The sequence below is a fragment of the Cryptotermes secundus genome, unplaced genomic scaffold (genome assembly GCF_002891405.2).
Source record: "Cryptotermes secundus unplaced genomic scaffold, Csec_1.0 scaffold417, whole genome shotgun sequence".
NCBI classification, from domain to species: domain Eukaryota; kingdom Metazoa; phylum Arthropoda; class Insecta; order Blattodea; family Kalotermitidae; genus Cryptotermes; species Cryptotermes secundus.
Window position 1 is genome coordinate 1,425,936 of NW_019739949.1, and position 13,542 is coordinate 1,439,477.

General features: G+C 43.8%; 1 protein-coding gene across 4 annotated transcripts in view; it reads left to right on the forward strand.

Moving 5' to 3' along the window:
- Positions 1–13,542, forward strand: part of LOC111872107 (N6-adenosine-methyltransferase subunit METTL3) — a 77,627-nt gene that overhangs the window by 41,645 nt on the left and 22,440 nt on the right. For all 4 annotated transcript variants that reach the window (XM_023865677.2, XM_033754530.1, XM_023865678.2 and 1 more), the window contains one exon: positions 2,854–2,998. In XM_023865677.2, coding sequence (XP_023721445.1) covers positions 2,854–2,998 — 145 coding nt within the window. The remainder of the gene's footprint in view (positions 1–2,853; positions 2,999–13,542) is intronic.

A 13,542-nucleotide genomic window follows, 5' to 3' on the forward strand; every position in this document is an offset into this window, starting at 1 on the left:
GAAGTGGAGGCCGCTTTTCAAACACTAAAGGGTGCCCTATGTGCTGCCCCTATTCTTGCCTACCCACAGCCAGGAGAGAAATTCATTGTGGACACAGATGCAAGTAATGTCGGAATTGGAGGAGTTCTCTCTCAAATACAGGACGGACAAGAGCGTGTCATAGCTTACTTCAGCAAGACGCTAAACAAAGCAGAGAAAAACTACTGCATCACCCGTCGAGAACTACTTGCCATAGTGAGGATGCTGGAACATTTCCACAAATACCTCTACGGACAACAGTTCCATCTGCGAACGGACCACTCTGCACTTACCTTTCTTATGAGTTTCAGGAACTTAGAAGGGCAAACTGCGCGCTGGATACAGCGTCTTCAGGAGTACAACTTTACTTCGGAGCATCGGCAGGGCCGGAAACATAACAACGTCGACGTCCTTTCTAGACGACCCTGCCAAGAGCAATGTGCGCACTGCCACAAAGTTGAGACGCAGGCAGAGGTAAAGCAAATACGCGTTATTGGAAACCCTACCGGCAGCCAGCTGGGACCATGTTACCCTGAGAGAGGAACAGCTAAAAGACCCAGACATAGGGCCTATTCTACAGGAAGTACAAAACAGCCAACGACCGAAATGGCAGGACATGGCAGAAGACCCCTAGGTCGAGGATGCTGGTTGTACACCTTGACTGGCTCGCGCCTTGTCATGGAGCTGCTCGAGACGAGCAACCATAAAAAGGGGGAAGATGTGGCGGTTGGAGAGCAGAGCAATGGGGAGAAGAGAAACAGTAGAAGGACACAAAGAAGATGCTGCAAAAACAGCCTCCAAAGAAAAGGAACGGGTGAAGCACCGTTAGGCTATTCGGGACGAACAGCCTTAAGGAGGGAGCAGTGTGACATGTTGCGCAACCGAGGACCCCTACCTCCCCAGCGGCACGTGGCGGTAACGTAGTGCTCGAGTAATAGGCGAGTCATCACCCCGCCACTCTCCCAGCGGTGACGTGCCGAGCGGAGCCGAAGTGAGCCGAGCGGAGCCAATGTTAGCCGAGTCCCCGCAACCTTGTAGCTATGCAACGCAAGTCAACAGCGGTGACGTCACCAAGGGGTAACAGCGTTGCTAGGCTATACGCCATGTCACAGTAGTGACGTGGCGGGCGACCCTAGCAACAGCGAACGGAATAAAAGCCGGCTGAGCAGCAAGCGAGAGTCAGTGTGTTATCAACAGTTCTCAAGGTAGCAGCCTGCGAGTGTGCGATAACTAAGAAGTCAGCGAGTGGAAGACTTATTGTGTGCTTTCGAGACTTAGTGAGTGCTGTAGTACAGTTATATTTGGCGTGTGTAATTCAGGGAGATTTGTATAGCTCCTGCGTTATTAGTACATGAAGATTTTGGTTGTAGGGTTTGTAAAGTGTGGAAACCCGCAACTGTGTTATAATTAATTGTAGCCGCTATTTGTAGATTGTTCAGTAAACCAATTAATGATCTCTACGGCGTATTCAGTAACGAAACACGTTACAATATGATATAGAAAGGCATAGTACAGGAGTCACAACAAGAGAGAGAAGTTCATTCACTTTGTATGACAAGTTAGGAAGCAACAGAGAAAGGGAGGTATATACAGAATTACATACAAGAGAGGAATAATATGATGGAAAATGGGTGTTTGGAGATGAAAGAGGTTAGGAGAAATGATATGCAGGGGATTTGTTCCATGTGTAGCAAAGGGGAAGGCTGGAACCACATATTGAGGTGTGAAGGGACAGGGTTCTAGAAGATTTTTATAGATATCATTGCAGAAATACGTATTAGGAGAATAGTAGGATGCAGGAGTAGAGAACAATTGAAGAAAGTAAGAACATACAGAGTGATGCATTAGGAATGACATAAAAGTAAAGATGTGTTATTCCATCTCAGATTTCATAACAATTCTTGCATTATCCTAGCTAACAAAGCAAATATGGGCATTTAATGGTACTTGCATCACTGCAGTTTATGACCAGGCAACAGATGAAACAGTATGTTCACATCTGACTGAACAGGTGTAGTTCAGTTTTAATGCAGTTTAGCTCTGTTTGCAAGGCATCTTGTTGGAATCTCAGCTGACTGAGATTTATTTTTCATGGGTATAAATGGAGTAGGTTGTATAGCTCAGTCAGTAAAGAGATTAGGATACAAGCTGGACTATGTGAGTTTGATTCCTGGAAAGGCAAAGATTTTTTGCTTCTCCACCATATCCATACCTTCACAGGGGTCCCCCTGTCCTCTTCTCTAGTAAGTACTGGGGTTGTTTCCAAGGGGTAAAGCAACTGGGACATGAAGCTGATCATTCAGCTCCATCTAATGCCAACATTAAAAATTTTATGGAGCTATACCTTCACTCCTTCATACATCTTAGCAAATTACTTGTAATGGACACCTTTACTGTTACATGAGTAAGTTTTTGGATAATTTCTTGAAAAATTTTGTGGCTCTTTCTCTTTACTTCATAAGTTATAAAAATCCATTAACCAATCAGAAGTGTTTCTCTCTTGACTTCTATGAACATGAAGATGGCTTTCTTAGAGATATATTCAAATAATGTCATTTTAAGCTAAAAATTCCTTCTTATGTCCATTTTGTGTTTTAAATATTCTGATACTACTGAGGTGGCAGCCAGACTTTTAACTTGAGGATAACAGTTTTATCTTCCATTAGCAGGGAAATTTAAGTCATCCAGTATTACAAAGGTGCTGGTTACATATTAACTCTGGGGTAATGGTGTTGGTATTGGCAGAATTGCCAGGTGGAACATGTGTATGTACTATTGCAACGATGCAATACATAGTAACAGTTAGTAACATACTTCACCTGACGCTCTCTCCAGGAAAGTTTGCTGTAATTATGGCTGACCCTCCTTGGGATATCCACATGGAACTGCCTTATGGAACCATGTCTGATGATGAAATGAGACAGCTTGGAATTCCCACTTTGCAAGATGATGGACTTATATTCCTCTGGGTGACTGGCAGGTCAGTTGAAATTTGTTTCTAAGAGTTACAATGACAAAGGTTACTTTTGTTCTAAAGAAAAAATATTTCTGTAGGAAGACTGATAATGATAAAAGTAATGTATCAGACGTTATCAAATGCTGCCAAGCAAGGTGGTTTCCAATTTGTGTTTGGGAGGTGACCAGTTCAAAACTTGGCTGTGACACTGACTATCCTGACTGAAAGCGGCCTTCGTAGTCTAGAGGTAACGTTCCCACCTCATGACTCGTGGTACGCGGGTTCAAATACCCGGCGGAGGTCGGTCGAATTTTTAAGGGTGGAAAAATTCAGGGAACAAGTCCTCCGGGAGGGACTTTAAGCCATGTGTCCCCTGTCATAGCTTTACGGCACGTAAAAGAACCTCATATCTCCAAAGGAGATCACTGAGCCAAATTCAAGGACGTTTCTCGCCCAACAGTAGTCTCTAAGTCCTCTGATAGATGGGGGAAGCATTATAGACACTGCCAAGCTAGTGGAGGGCGAACTCGCTGGCTCGATGGGACTGATGGTACACACCAATATCGGTAGGGTATAGAGACTGGTAGAATATCATAGAGGGAAGCACAATGGACCTGTGGGGTTCTCTTTACGTGTGTCTTTGTCATACTCCTATGACAACCCACTTCTTCGGAACAATTTGTTGGCCCTGAAAAGGACCGTGGCTGCTGAGATGGTTGATCGGAGAGGTAGCGCGGCGCGCGCCGGTAAGGAGAAAGGCTAGTTACGGTGAATGGCTGGTGAAAAGGCTAGTCGTTGAGCGCGGTTGTAGGAGCCATGAGGCAATGGCTATGCCAGAAGCCCAGTGGGTGGGACCGTAACACGACCACCGGCGAGTCCAGGCGCGGTGCCCCAGTGAGTCGGGTGTGAGAGCGCTGGAGGGCCGAGGCAGTCGTGCCCGATGCAGCCTGCCGATGTATCCGAAGACCGAGCGCTGGCGACGAAGCCTGCTGGTTGAAGTTGCCTGATCCGGCTAGCTCGTAGGCTGACGATGAACTGAATTGAACTGAATGTGGAGTCGCTCCTTTTTATACGCTGGTCGGTGGGGCGGAGCCAAACTCGAAAGTGAGGAGCAAGAATTGATTGGCTAGCGCGCGTAATGGTGTAGACGCGGGCTAGCGCCGAGCGTAGTATAAATGCGATCGTTTGAAGCAATCTGATTGGTTAGCGCGCGTGATGGTGAAAAGCGATGCGAAGAGCGAGCGTTGCAGAAATGCGTGATAATGTGGGATGTTCCCACATCACTCCCCCCCTTGCGAGAAGTGATGTTGCTGCTTGCGAAGAGTATGCTGCGTCTATGCTGGGCCGTGATGATCCAACGTAGGCGTCGTTACTTGATGTTCACCACACGCGCTTCCAATCACGTCGGGGTCACCAATGTGGGGTTCTCTTTACGTGTGTCTTTGTCATACTCCTATGACAACCCACTTCTTCGGAACAATTTGTTGGCCCTGAAAAGGACCGTGGCTGCTGNCCTGCCGATGTCTCCGAAGACCGAGCGCTGGCGACGAAGCCTGCTGGTTGAAGTTGCTTGCTCGTAGACTGAATTGACTGAATTCTGGAGTCGCTCCTTTTTATACGCTGGTCGGTGGGGCGGAGCCAAACTCGAAAGTGAGGAGCAAGAATTGATTGGCTAGCGCGCGTAATGGTGTAGACGCGGGCTAGCGCCGAGCGTAGTATAAATGCGATCGTTTGAAGCAATCTGATTGGTTAGCGCGCGTGATGGTGAAAAGCGATGCGAAGAGCGAGCGTTGCAGAAATGCGTGATAATGTGGGATGTTCCCACAGACCAATACTGGTCTAAGCGCACGGGGAAACCCACCCTCTCCAATAACTAACTAACTTTCCTGACTGAAATTTTTTTTTGTGTGGGTATCTTCAGTCCCTCTTGGAAAATGCCAGGATAGTACCTGTACTTAGGCCATGACTGTTTGCTTCCATATTATTTCCATTTGATCATTCACTTATTCCACTATTTGACACTATACAGTCTGACCTACTGTGCCATCAAATAAACCACAAGCAAATAAATTTAACAAGTTCTGAACATCTGTATATTTAAGTCAGTAAAATCTTAAGATATGACTTTCAGAGATGTGAGGCTGTATGTGGTAGATAGGTACCAGCCTTTCAGAGGGACCTGCTGCTTCCATCTGCATGTTCCTCCAAATCATTTGCACCCATGTACCTGACTGTGCAGTGTCAACCCAGATGCCACATTGTGAATCTCTACTGCTGTGAACACGTCAGATATTTCACAAAGAAAAGTGTTTTACTTGCACACTGCATCTCAAAACCGCTTAAGTGCACTGTAGGGGAGATTTAAAATTACTCTTACCCACTTTCTGGATAAGAACATGACAGGTGCAATCTTGAAAGGTATTGTGTAAGGTGAAAAAATCATGTTAGACATTTATTTCCCATAAAAAATAATGTGATGAAATATAAAAAAGTATCATGGAGAAACTGTGTTAAAACCAGACAAAAAGCTAGTCATATTAGTCTGAAACCAGCCGTACTTTAAAAACCATGTTAAACTGAATGTTAGAACTCGTTACTTTTTCGGCATGTACACTGTCTCTCAATCTTCAGGTAAAACAAAAGGAAACCTAAGAAAGCAGTCTTCTGGGATGTGGCACCGTGTAGATGTGGTGTTAACCGACGTTTCGGAGGATCGTATCGCCTCCATCTTCAGGGTAGAAGGAAAAGTAAGAAAATCCGCAAGCGAAGAAACAGTGAGAAGAGGTGCAAGCAGACTAATATCGGAAATAAACTCAGCTATATGAGAGCAGGAAAGGAAGGGACAGGTCTACATGGGAAATCAGTGGAGAGGGAGAGGGGAAGGGTCTGGGACAGGAGCAAGGTTAGAGCAGGTATAGGATATTATGTGGGGGGAGAAAGGCAAGGTTAATGGGAGGGCATTAACCCTTCAGCTGGGGGGTTGCTATAGGAGTCGGTCATGGACTGCGGGCCTTGTGGATCTGGCGTCATGTTACGGGGGGTTTTTTAGGGAACAGATGAGAAGCTTCCATGACTTGTTGAGGCAAAACCCCACCTCTCTGTTCATATTGTCAGGATAGAGTTCAATCTTGATGGCTTCCCTAATGATGTGATCCGTATATTGGGTCTTGGCGGCAAGGACGGAGGTATTCTGAAGCTTAATGTGGTGTCCTAAATCGATGCTGTGTTCATCTACAGCTGACTTGTCCGGATGTTCGAGAAGTGTGTGCCACTGATGCTCCTTCAACCTTGTGTTCGCATAGCAGCCCGTCTGCCCAATGTAGACCTTGCTGCACTCGCATGGGATACTGTATACACCCAGTGTCCTTATACTATATACTGTTGCTAGTGGGGTGGGACTAAGTCCCTTGTACTGCAGCCACTTTGGCCTATTGTACCAGCCCCAGATGATAGGGGAGGGTGATTGTGGAGCAACTGGTGCAATGAAGATTGGCAGGGGAAACCGAAGTACTTGGAGAAAAAATGTTCCAGCGCCACTTTGTCCACCACAAATCCCACTTGACCAGACCTGGGATTGAACCCGGGCCACCGCGATGGGAAGCCAGCGACTAACCGTTTGAGCTATGGCGTGGCCCAGTGTCCTTAGTCCCAGGCTATCTTTGACAGGCCAGAGGAAATTGGATAATTTGTTTGGAGGCAGACCCACTGATTTGATGTTGTGCCAGGACAGCACTCTGCTGATACAGTTGAATATAGTCCTGATGTAGGGCAGGAAGGCGACAGCCCGGTTTTTCTTCAGGCCTGCTGATGTTGGGCCCATAGTTGAGAACTCTGTGGATCTGCCCAGTTGTTGTATCTGTTCTTCCTGAATACATCCCCCAGGAGCACCAACTCCACATGTAGGCTCTCTTGATCACAAAGAGCTGTAGCCCTGTGCACCAATGTGGAAAGTGCAGCTTGTTTGTTGGAAGGGTGGTGGTGGGAAGCAGTGTTAAGGTAGAAGTTTGTATGGGTGGATTTGCAGTACACTCTATGGCCCAGAGAACCGTCGGGTCTCCTGTAAATATATATAGCCAGGAAGGAGAGGTGGCCCTCAGTTTCAGTCTCCATTGTGAACTGGATGCACTGGTGGATACTATTTAGGTGGTTCAGAAAGTCCTTGAGCTTGTCGGGACCATGTGGCCAGATGACGAAGGTGTCGTCCACGTAGCGAAACCAGCAGCGGGGCTTGTGTGGGGCAAGTCAAGTGCCCTCATCTTGAAGTCCTCCATATATAGATTAGAGATGACTGGAGAGAGTGGCGAGCCCATCGCCACACCATCGGTTTGTTCATAGAACTGGCCATTGAAGTTGAAGTATGAGGTGGTCAGGATATGGTGGAAGATTCTCGAGATATCTTCTTTGAAATGTCATCCTAGCAGATCCATAGTATCCTTTATAGGCACCCTGGTGAAGAGTGACACTACATCGAAACTGACCATTATGTCGTGGGGATCAACATGGAGAGAGCCCAATGTGTGGACAAATTCTATGGAGTTACATGGTGTGGACCGTTGCCAGTGTATGTGCTCAGTAGGCCAGCCAAGTGTTTGGCCAGGCGATAGGTAGGAGAGCCAATAGTGCTCACAATGGGCCTTAGTGGAATGTCAGGCTTGTGGATCTTCGGCAACCTGTAGAGTCTAGGTGGCCTGGAACTTTGAGGTCGTAGCTGTTGGCAGACCTCCTCAGGAATCGGGGGACTTTTTCAGGGGAAGAACAGTCTTACGCTCTGTGGCATCAGTAGGATCCTTCTTCAACTTCTTGTAGGCCTTGTCCTCCAAGAGAGCGGTGATCTTTCGGTTGTAGTTTGACGTATCTGGTACCATGGCCACATTACCCTTGTCAGCTGGAAGGACAGTGAGCACCTCATTGGCTTTTAAGGACCGAAGGGCTCTCCTCTTGCCACCAGTCAGGTTGTCCTTGGTTTGCGGGAGTTTTTGAGAATCCTGACCTGCTCTCATATAGCTGAGTTTATTTCCGACAGTAGTCTGCTTGCACCTGCTCTCACTGTTTCTTCGCTTGAGGATTTTCTTATTTTTCCTTTTACCCTGAAGATGGAGGCGATATGTTCCTCCGAAACGTCGGTTAACACCACATCTACACGGTGCCACATCCCAGAAGACTGCTTTCTTCATAGTCACTGCTGTGAAAACCTCAAATCTTACAAAAGGAAACCTACTTTGTGAGACTGTTCTTTATTGGGCACTGAAAAAGGTTGTAGAATGTGACAGTCCTTGGAGTACTGCCATTACATTACCCTGAATATCCAAGGAGGAGTGACACTGGTCCAGATTAGGTGCATAGAATAGATGTTTCGGCGCTGGTGTTTTGATTTGATCGAATGTCACTTTACTGGAAGTGCTGTATGTGAAGGCACAATCTACTTGTTCAGCTAAAGATTTTATCTAGATTTTGATGAGTATACTGCTGTACATGTTCCAAAACTTTATGGTACCATGCTATTTTGGGAGAACAAATTCGTAATGTGTAATTTTTTGGCAAAAATGCAAATCTTCATGATTTTGATATTCACATTTATTTCAGCCTTAGAGCCAGGGCTTTTAAAGGAGACTTTGATATTTTGTTTCTGACCATACTGGAAGAACTGAATCTCTGTTGGTAACTAAAGGTCAGGATATTCCAAAAATTGTGCTGAAAGACCTCAAGGAATGTCTTATTCACTCACAGTCAGTCAGTACCACTTTCACGTAAACATTTCAGTCAAATTTAATCTTACAATTTTTCTTTCTGTGTTCGGCTGTTCTGCTATATTCTGAAAAGTCAATTAATGATCATTCCTGATTAGTGTAGTTACTTTTCCACATTTGGATCAGTTCTTGTTAGGTGACTGCATTTTGTGTTGTTTGTGTCTTCTCTGATTATTTTTTTTTTCAACTGAGGATTTTGTGTTGCAAGTCCTTTCTGGTGATCAGAAGTTCCAAAACTGCCCTTTCTGGCTACTTCTTGTTTTTACCACGTCTTTTCTATCCATTTTAATTATATAAGAAAGCTAATTTGGTAGTATGCTATCCTGCATTTTAGGTTTTTTTTTGGGGGGGGGGTGAGACTGATGATGAATGTGGAGCAGTTAGTGGAACGAGAATTGGCAGGGAAAATCGAAGTATTAGGAGAAAACCTGCCCCAGTGTCACTTTGTCCCCCACAACCCACATGACCTGACCAGGACTCGAACCTGGGCCACCAGGTTTGGAAGCCAGTGGCTAATTGCCTGAGCTATGGCATGGCCTGCATCTTACTTTCATGTTTCATTAACAATATCCTAAGTTCACCTGTCTATGTGTCTCACCCTGTTCCTTCCAAATGGCATGTTGCAGAAAAACTGGTTGGAAATTTTCCCTGTGTTGTCTCACCAAGAGGAACCTTCTTTGTCTTCACAAATTTTTCCTATGATATGCTGTTTGGGAAACAGTGGGGCTGACACACTTTGGTGATTGTATATTCAAAGTGTCCGAGAAAGGTATGATGAAACTAAAAGTTCATATACGGAAAACATATTTACTATACAGAGGAAACAGCCTCATCATTCAGTAGCTTAAAGCCCCAGGTTTTGTTTATATTGGTGTCAATGGCTGTGCATTAATGTCCCTTTGAATTACTAGGAGTCACATTGATGGTTTAGCAGAAGGTGTATTACATTTTGTGGTTCGTGGAGTGGAAATCCATTACACATGTTCAGCATAGTTTCAGTTAGTGCATGAAGGTTCAGTACGAAACTGTAGCTTCATTAAAGAAGCTGCATATATGTCTGAGAGGAACTGGAAGTGATATAAATCATAAAATGCCAAGACATCCAGGGACATTCAACTAAGATGAGTGCATTAGACAAACATTTCTATGTAGCCTACTTAAGCCAGTTTGCACAAGCAAACTTCTCAGTTCATGATGCTGTATGGAAATAATTTTCATTCATACAAATTGCAGTTGTTGCATTACATCAGACCAGCTGACCATGATTGTAGAAAGAGACTTTGTGAGGAAATGCTACAGAAAATTGATGGTGATGAGATTTTCCTGGACTCAGTGTGTTTTTCTGATGAGGAAACACATTGAATGGTGTTGCAGAGAGACATAATTGCAGAATTTGTGGTCATTAACAACTTCAGAAATTATTGAACACCAGAGGGACATACAAAAGATCATGTCATGTGACATGATGAAAGATCACATCATTGGACCTTCTCTCTTTCAGAAAGCAAATATGACAAACCATTCATATCTGAACATCTTAGAACACTACACAGTTACACAATTTCCTTGTGATGCATGGTTCCCGCAGGATGGAGCACCCCTGCATCTTGGAAGCATCGTCGGTTTTTAAACCAGTGCTTTCCAAATAAGTGGACTGGAAGAGACAGTTTCCTAGCATGGTTCACAAGCTCACCAGACGTAATACCATTGGACATTTTCCTTTGGTGTTATATGAAGAATATTGTCTGTCAGCAGAAAGCTGTAGATCTTTAAATTCTGCTACATCACATAAGAGAGACAGCTGCCATAGTGACCAAAGTTATGTTGTGAAAATGTGGCTCCAGATCGAATATTGTTTCACTGTGCATCAAGCATCCAGTGGTGCTCAGATTGAAACTTACAAGGTGACAAAATAAAATGAGTTTTGTGCTACTGAATTGTGAGATCACTTCCATATACAGTGGAACCTTGCTTAACGAGCACCTCTCATAACGAGTAATTCGCATAACGAGCAAAACAAATTGTAAAAAAATGACTCGCTTAACGAGAGGCGTTTTGCATAACAAGTGACGAGAGGGAAGTCCTGGATTGTGTGCTTGCTACATCAGTCTGTGTTTAGCACTCGTTCTGCTAGCATCTTAGTGTCGCTTGTGTTCACACATTTTTCCAAACTTGTGTTCAGACATATTATTTGTGATTTTTCTTGTGCAAAGTTTAATATCCCTTGCAAAAATGTCCCCGAAGAAAAAGCCGCAAAAAGACAGCCATAAGAGAATAAAAGTAACCGTAGAAATGAAACATAAAATCATTGAAAAGCGAGAACGAGGTGTGAGCGTGGCTGATCTAGCACGCACATACAATCGGTCTACATCAACGCCTTGCACTATCCTCAAGAACAAGGACAAGATTAATGAGATAGATGCTTCAAAGGGAGTGACAAGAATATGCAACGGTTACTTATTCTCGACAATGTTGAAAGGTTGCTCTTCATATGGATAAACGAAAAGCAATTGCTATGGGCGCTGCAAATTTATTTAATGATAATGCTGAGTCCAAGCACACTGGTCACTATGCAAAGCGAGTAAACAGCGGTTGCTAAGCAAAGCGAGTAAACAGTGGTTGCTAGAGATGACGGTAATAAACAGTGGTACCCATTATGCAACAGGCAAACACGGCGACTAGGCAACAAGGAAGCGAGACGTTTCCCATTGTCCAGCTGAGGGTTTATAAGAGAACTACACTGCCTACGAAGCAAGTTAAAGTGTAGCAGACGCCGAAGACAGTTGGAATCTAGCCAGTGGAGAGTTACGAGTTAGCCAGCAGTGAGTCAGTTAGTTACGAGTTAGCCAGGGAGTCAGTCAACCAGCCAGTTGTAGTCTAGCCTTTGCAGGCCAAGTAATTGTAATACTGCAGATAGCAGTAGTTGTGAATCTGTAAATTGTGTGACTGTAAGAGCGAGTGTGAAATAAAATTCGCTATATCCACTAAGGCGTGGAGTTATTTGTGGTATTATACACCCAACACTTGACAGTCTATATAATTTTCTTTGAATAAACGTTATGCATAAAATTACTTGACAGTATATATAATTTTCTTTGAATAAACGTTATGCATAAAATTTTTTGAGTATTTTTTTCCGCATGGAATGCATTATCGTATTTTACATTAATTTATATGGGAAAAATTGTTTCACTTAACAAGTGTTTCGCATTACGAGTAAGATTCTGGAACGAATTATGCTCGTTAAGTGAGGTTCCACTGTACAAATTTTTATCATACCTTTCTTGGACACCTCTGTGTGTGCGCATGCATGCTAATTTGGTATTCTACTATATCGCATCTTCTTTACGTGTTTAATTAATATTTCTTTACTTCTACCATAATCTCAGTGTGCAGTAGTTCTCTAATTTGTAGGCATGTACAACCCTGTGGATCAGATGGTAAATTATTGCATCTGTACTCATAAAACAACTCAAAAACTGCCAAACATATTCTCATGAAATTTGATATTGTAGAGTTACTAAAATCTGCGAGCACAAAAATGGTATATGAAGACCTACATGCATTTTTGTTTTTGACTCATTAAATACTGCAGCGTATAGAACTATTTCTGGTAACAGTCTTGAAACAAACAGCAAAACAATATTGCTGTTAGGCAACAGATTCTTGATAAGCAAGTATACACAGCTGTTACTGGGTAACAACCTGGAAACAAAAGCAAAACTTCATCTGAAGAAAGCAGTCTTCTGGGCTTTGGCGCCGTGTATATGNCATCTGTTGCTAGGCAACAACTGCAAGGTAAGCAGATATACCAGAGCCACTACTGCATAACACCTTTGCAGACAAACATGTTCCCACAGAGATGCTTGGAGTACAAGAATGAATGGCATTTTCTGTGTGATCTGTGCTGAGTTGTTATAACCAAAACAAGTAGTAACAGTGACAGTCAGTGGTCAGTTGTAAGGGAGTCTGTGGAGAGAAGACTTGGGCAATGCAGATGAAGAATCTCCATTGTTAAGACGTGATACTGGGAAACAAGTAGTGAAAGCAGACTGAAAAGATTTAGCATGTGCTCTAGTGATATGTAAAGTGTGGAAATTAGCGGTGGGGCTATGATTAAATGTAGTCACAAGGCGTGTGTTAACAGTGATCAGTAAATCCAATCTCCAATCCAAAATCCCATCAAGAGTCATTTTAACACATTGCGGACCAGTGGTTTAAACATTTACACCCTGGGAACCGGCGTTTTAAAACCTACTACCCTAACTTGTGCACTGTTCAATTTAAAAATTAATATAAAATCTCGTAATTAATTTTATGAACTGAAATTTTTGGAGAACACATACCAGAGCTCCTAGAAGTGCTTGTGCATGTGATATCTCTGGAAACATTCCCCTTTGTGAAGAGGCATTATGCAGAAGTTGCACATGTAGGCAGTTCTACTCTTCTTCTTGTGCTCTGCGCACACACGGCAATGCCTAGAAGGCTGTTTCTTCTTGCAATATTCACTCTTCACAATTTTCACAAGAATATGTTTCCGCATATCACCTGAGAGTCAGCCAGGGGGGTCTACTTGAAGCCTCCGGCGGGTGCGAACAGATGGCCCTGGCTGCACTACGTCTGTGTCTGACGCAGGTACTGCCACCACCGTGACGTCAGTAGCCCAAGCTTTTGCCAGTTTCAACAGAAATGCTTTGTATTTCAAAGTAGAATTTCTGTTCACCTTTTTGAAAACCGTAAATGAATTGAAAATTGCACAGTTTATAAGCCACAGTGCAACTTTCTTCGTCCATTTTACTGTTTTCCTAGGAAGGGAATAAT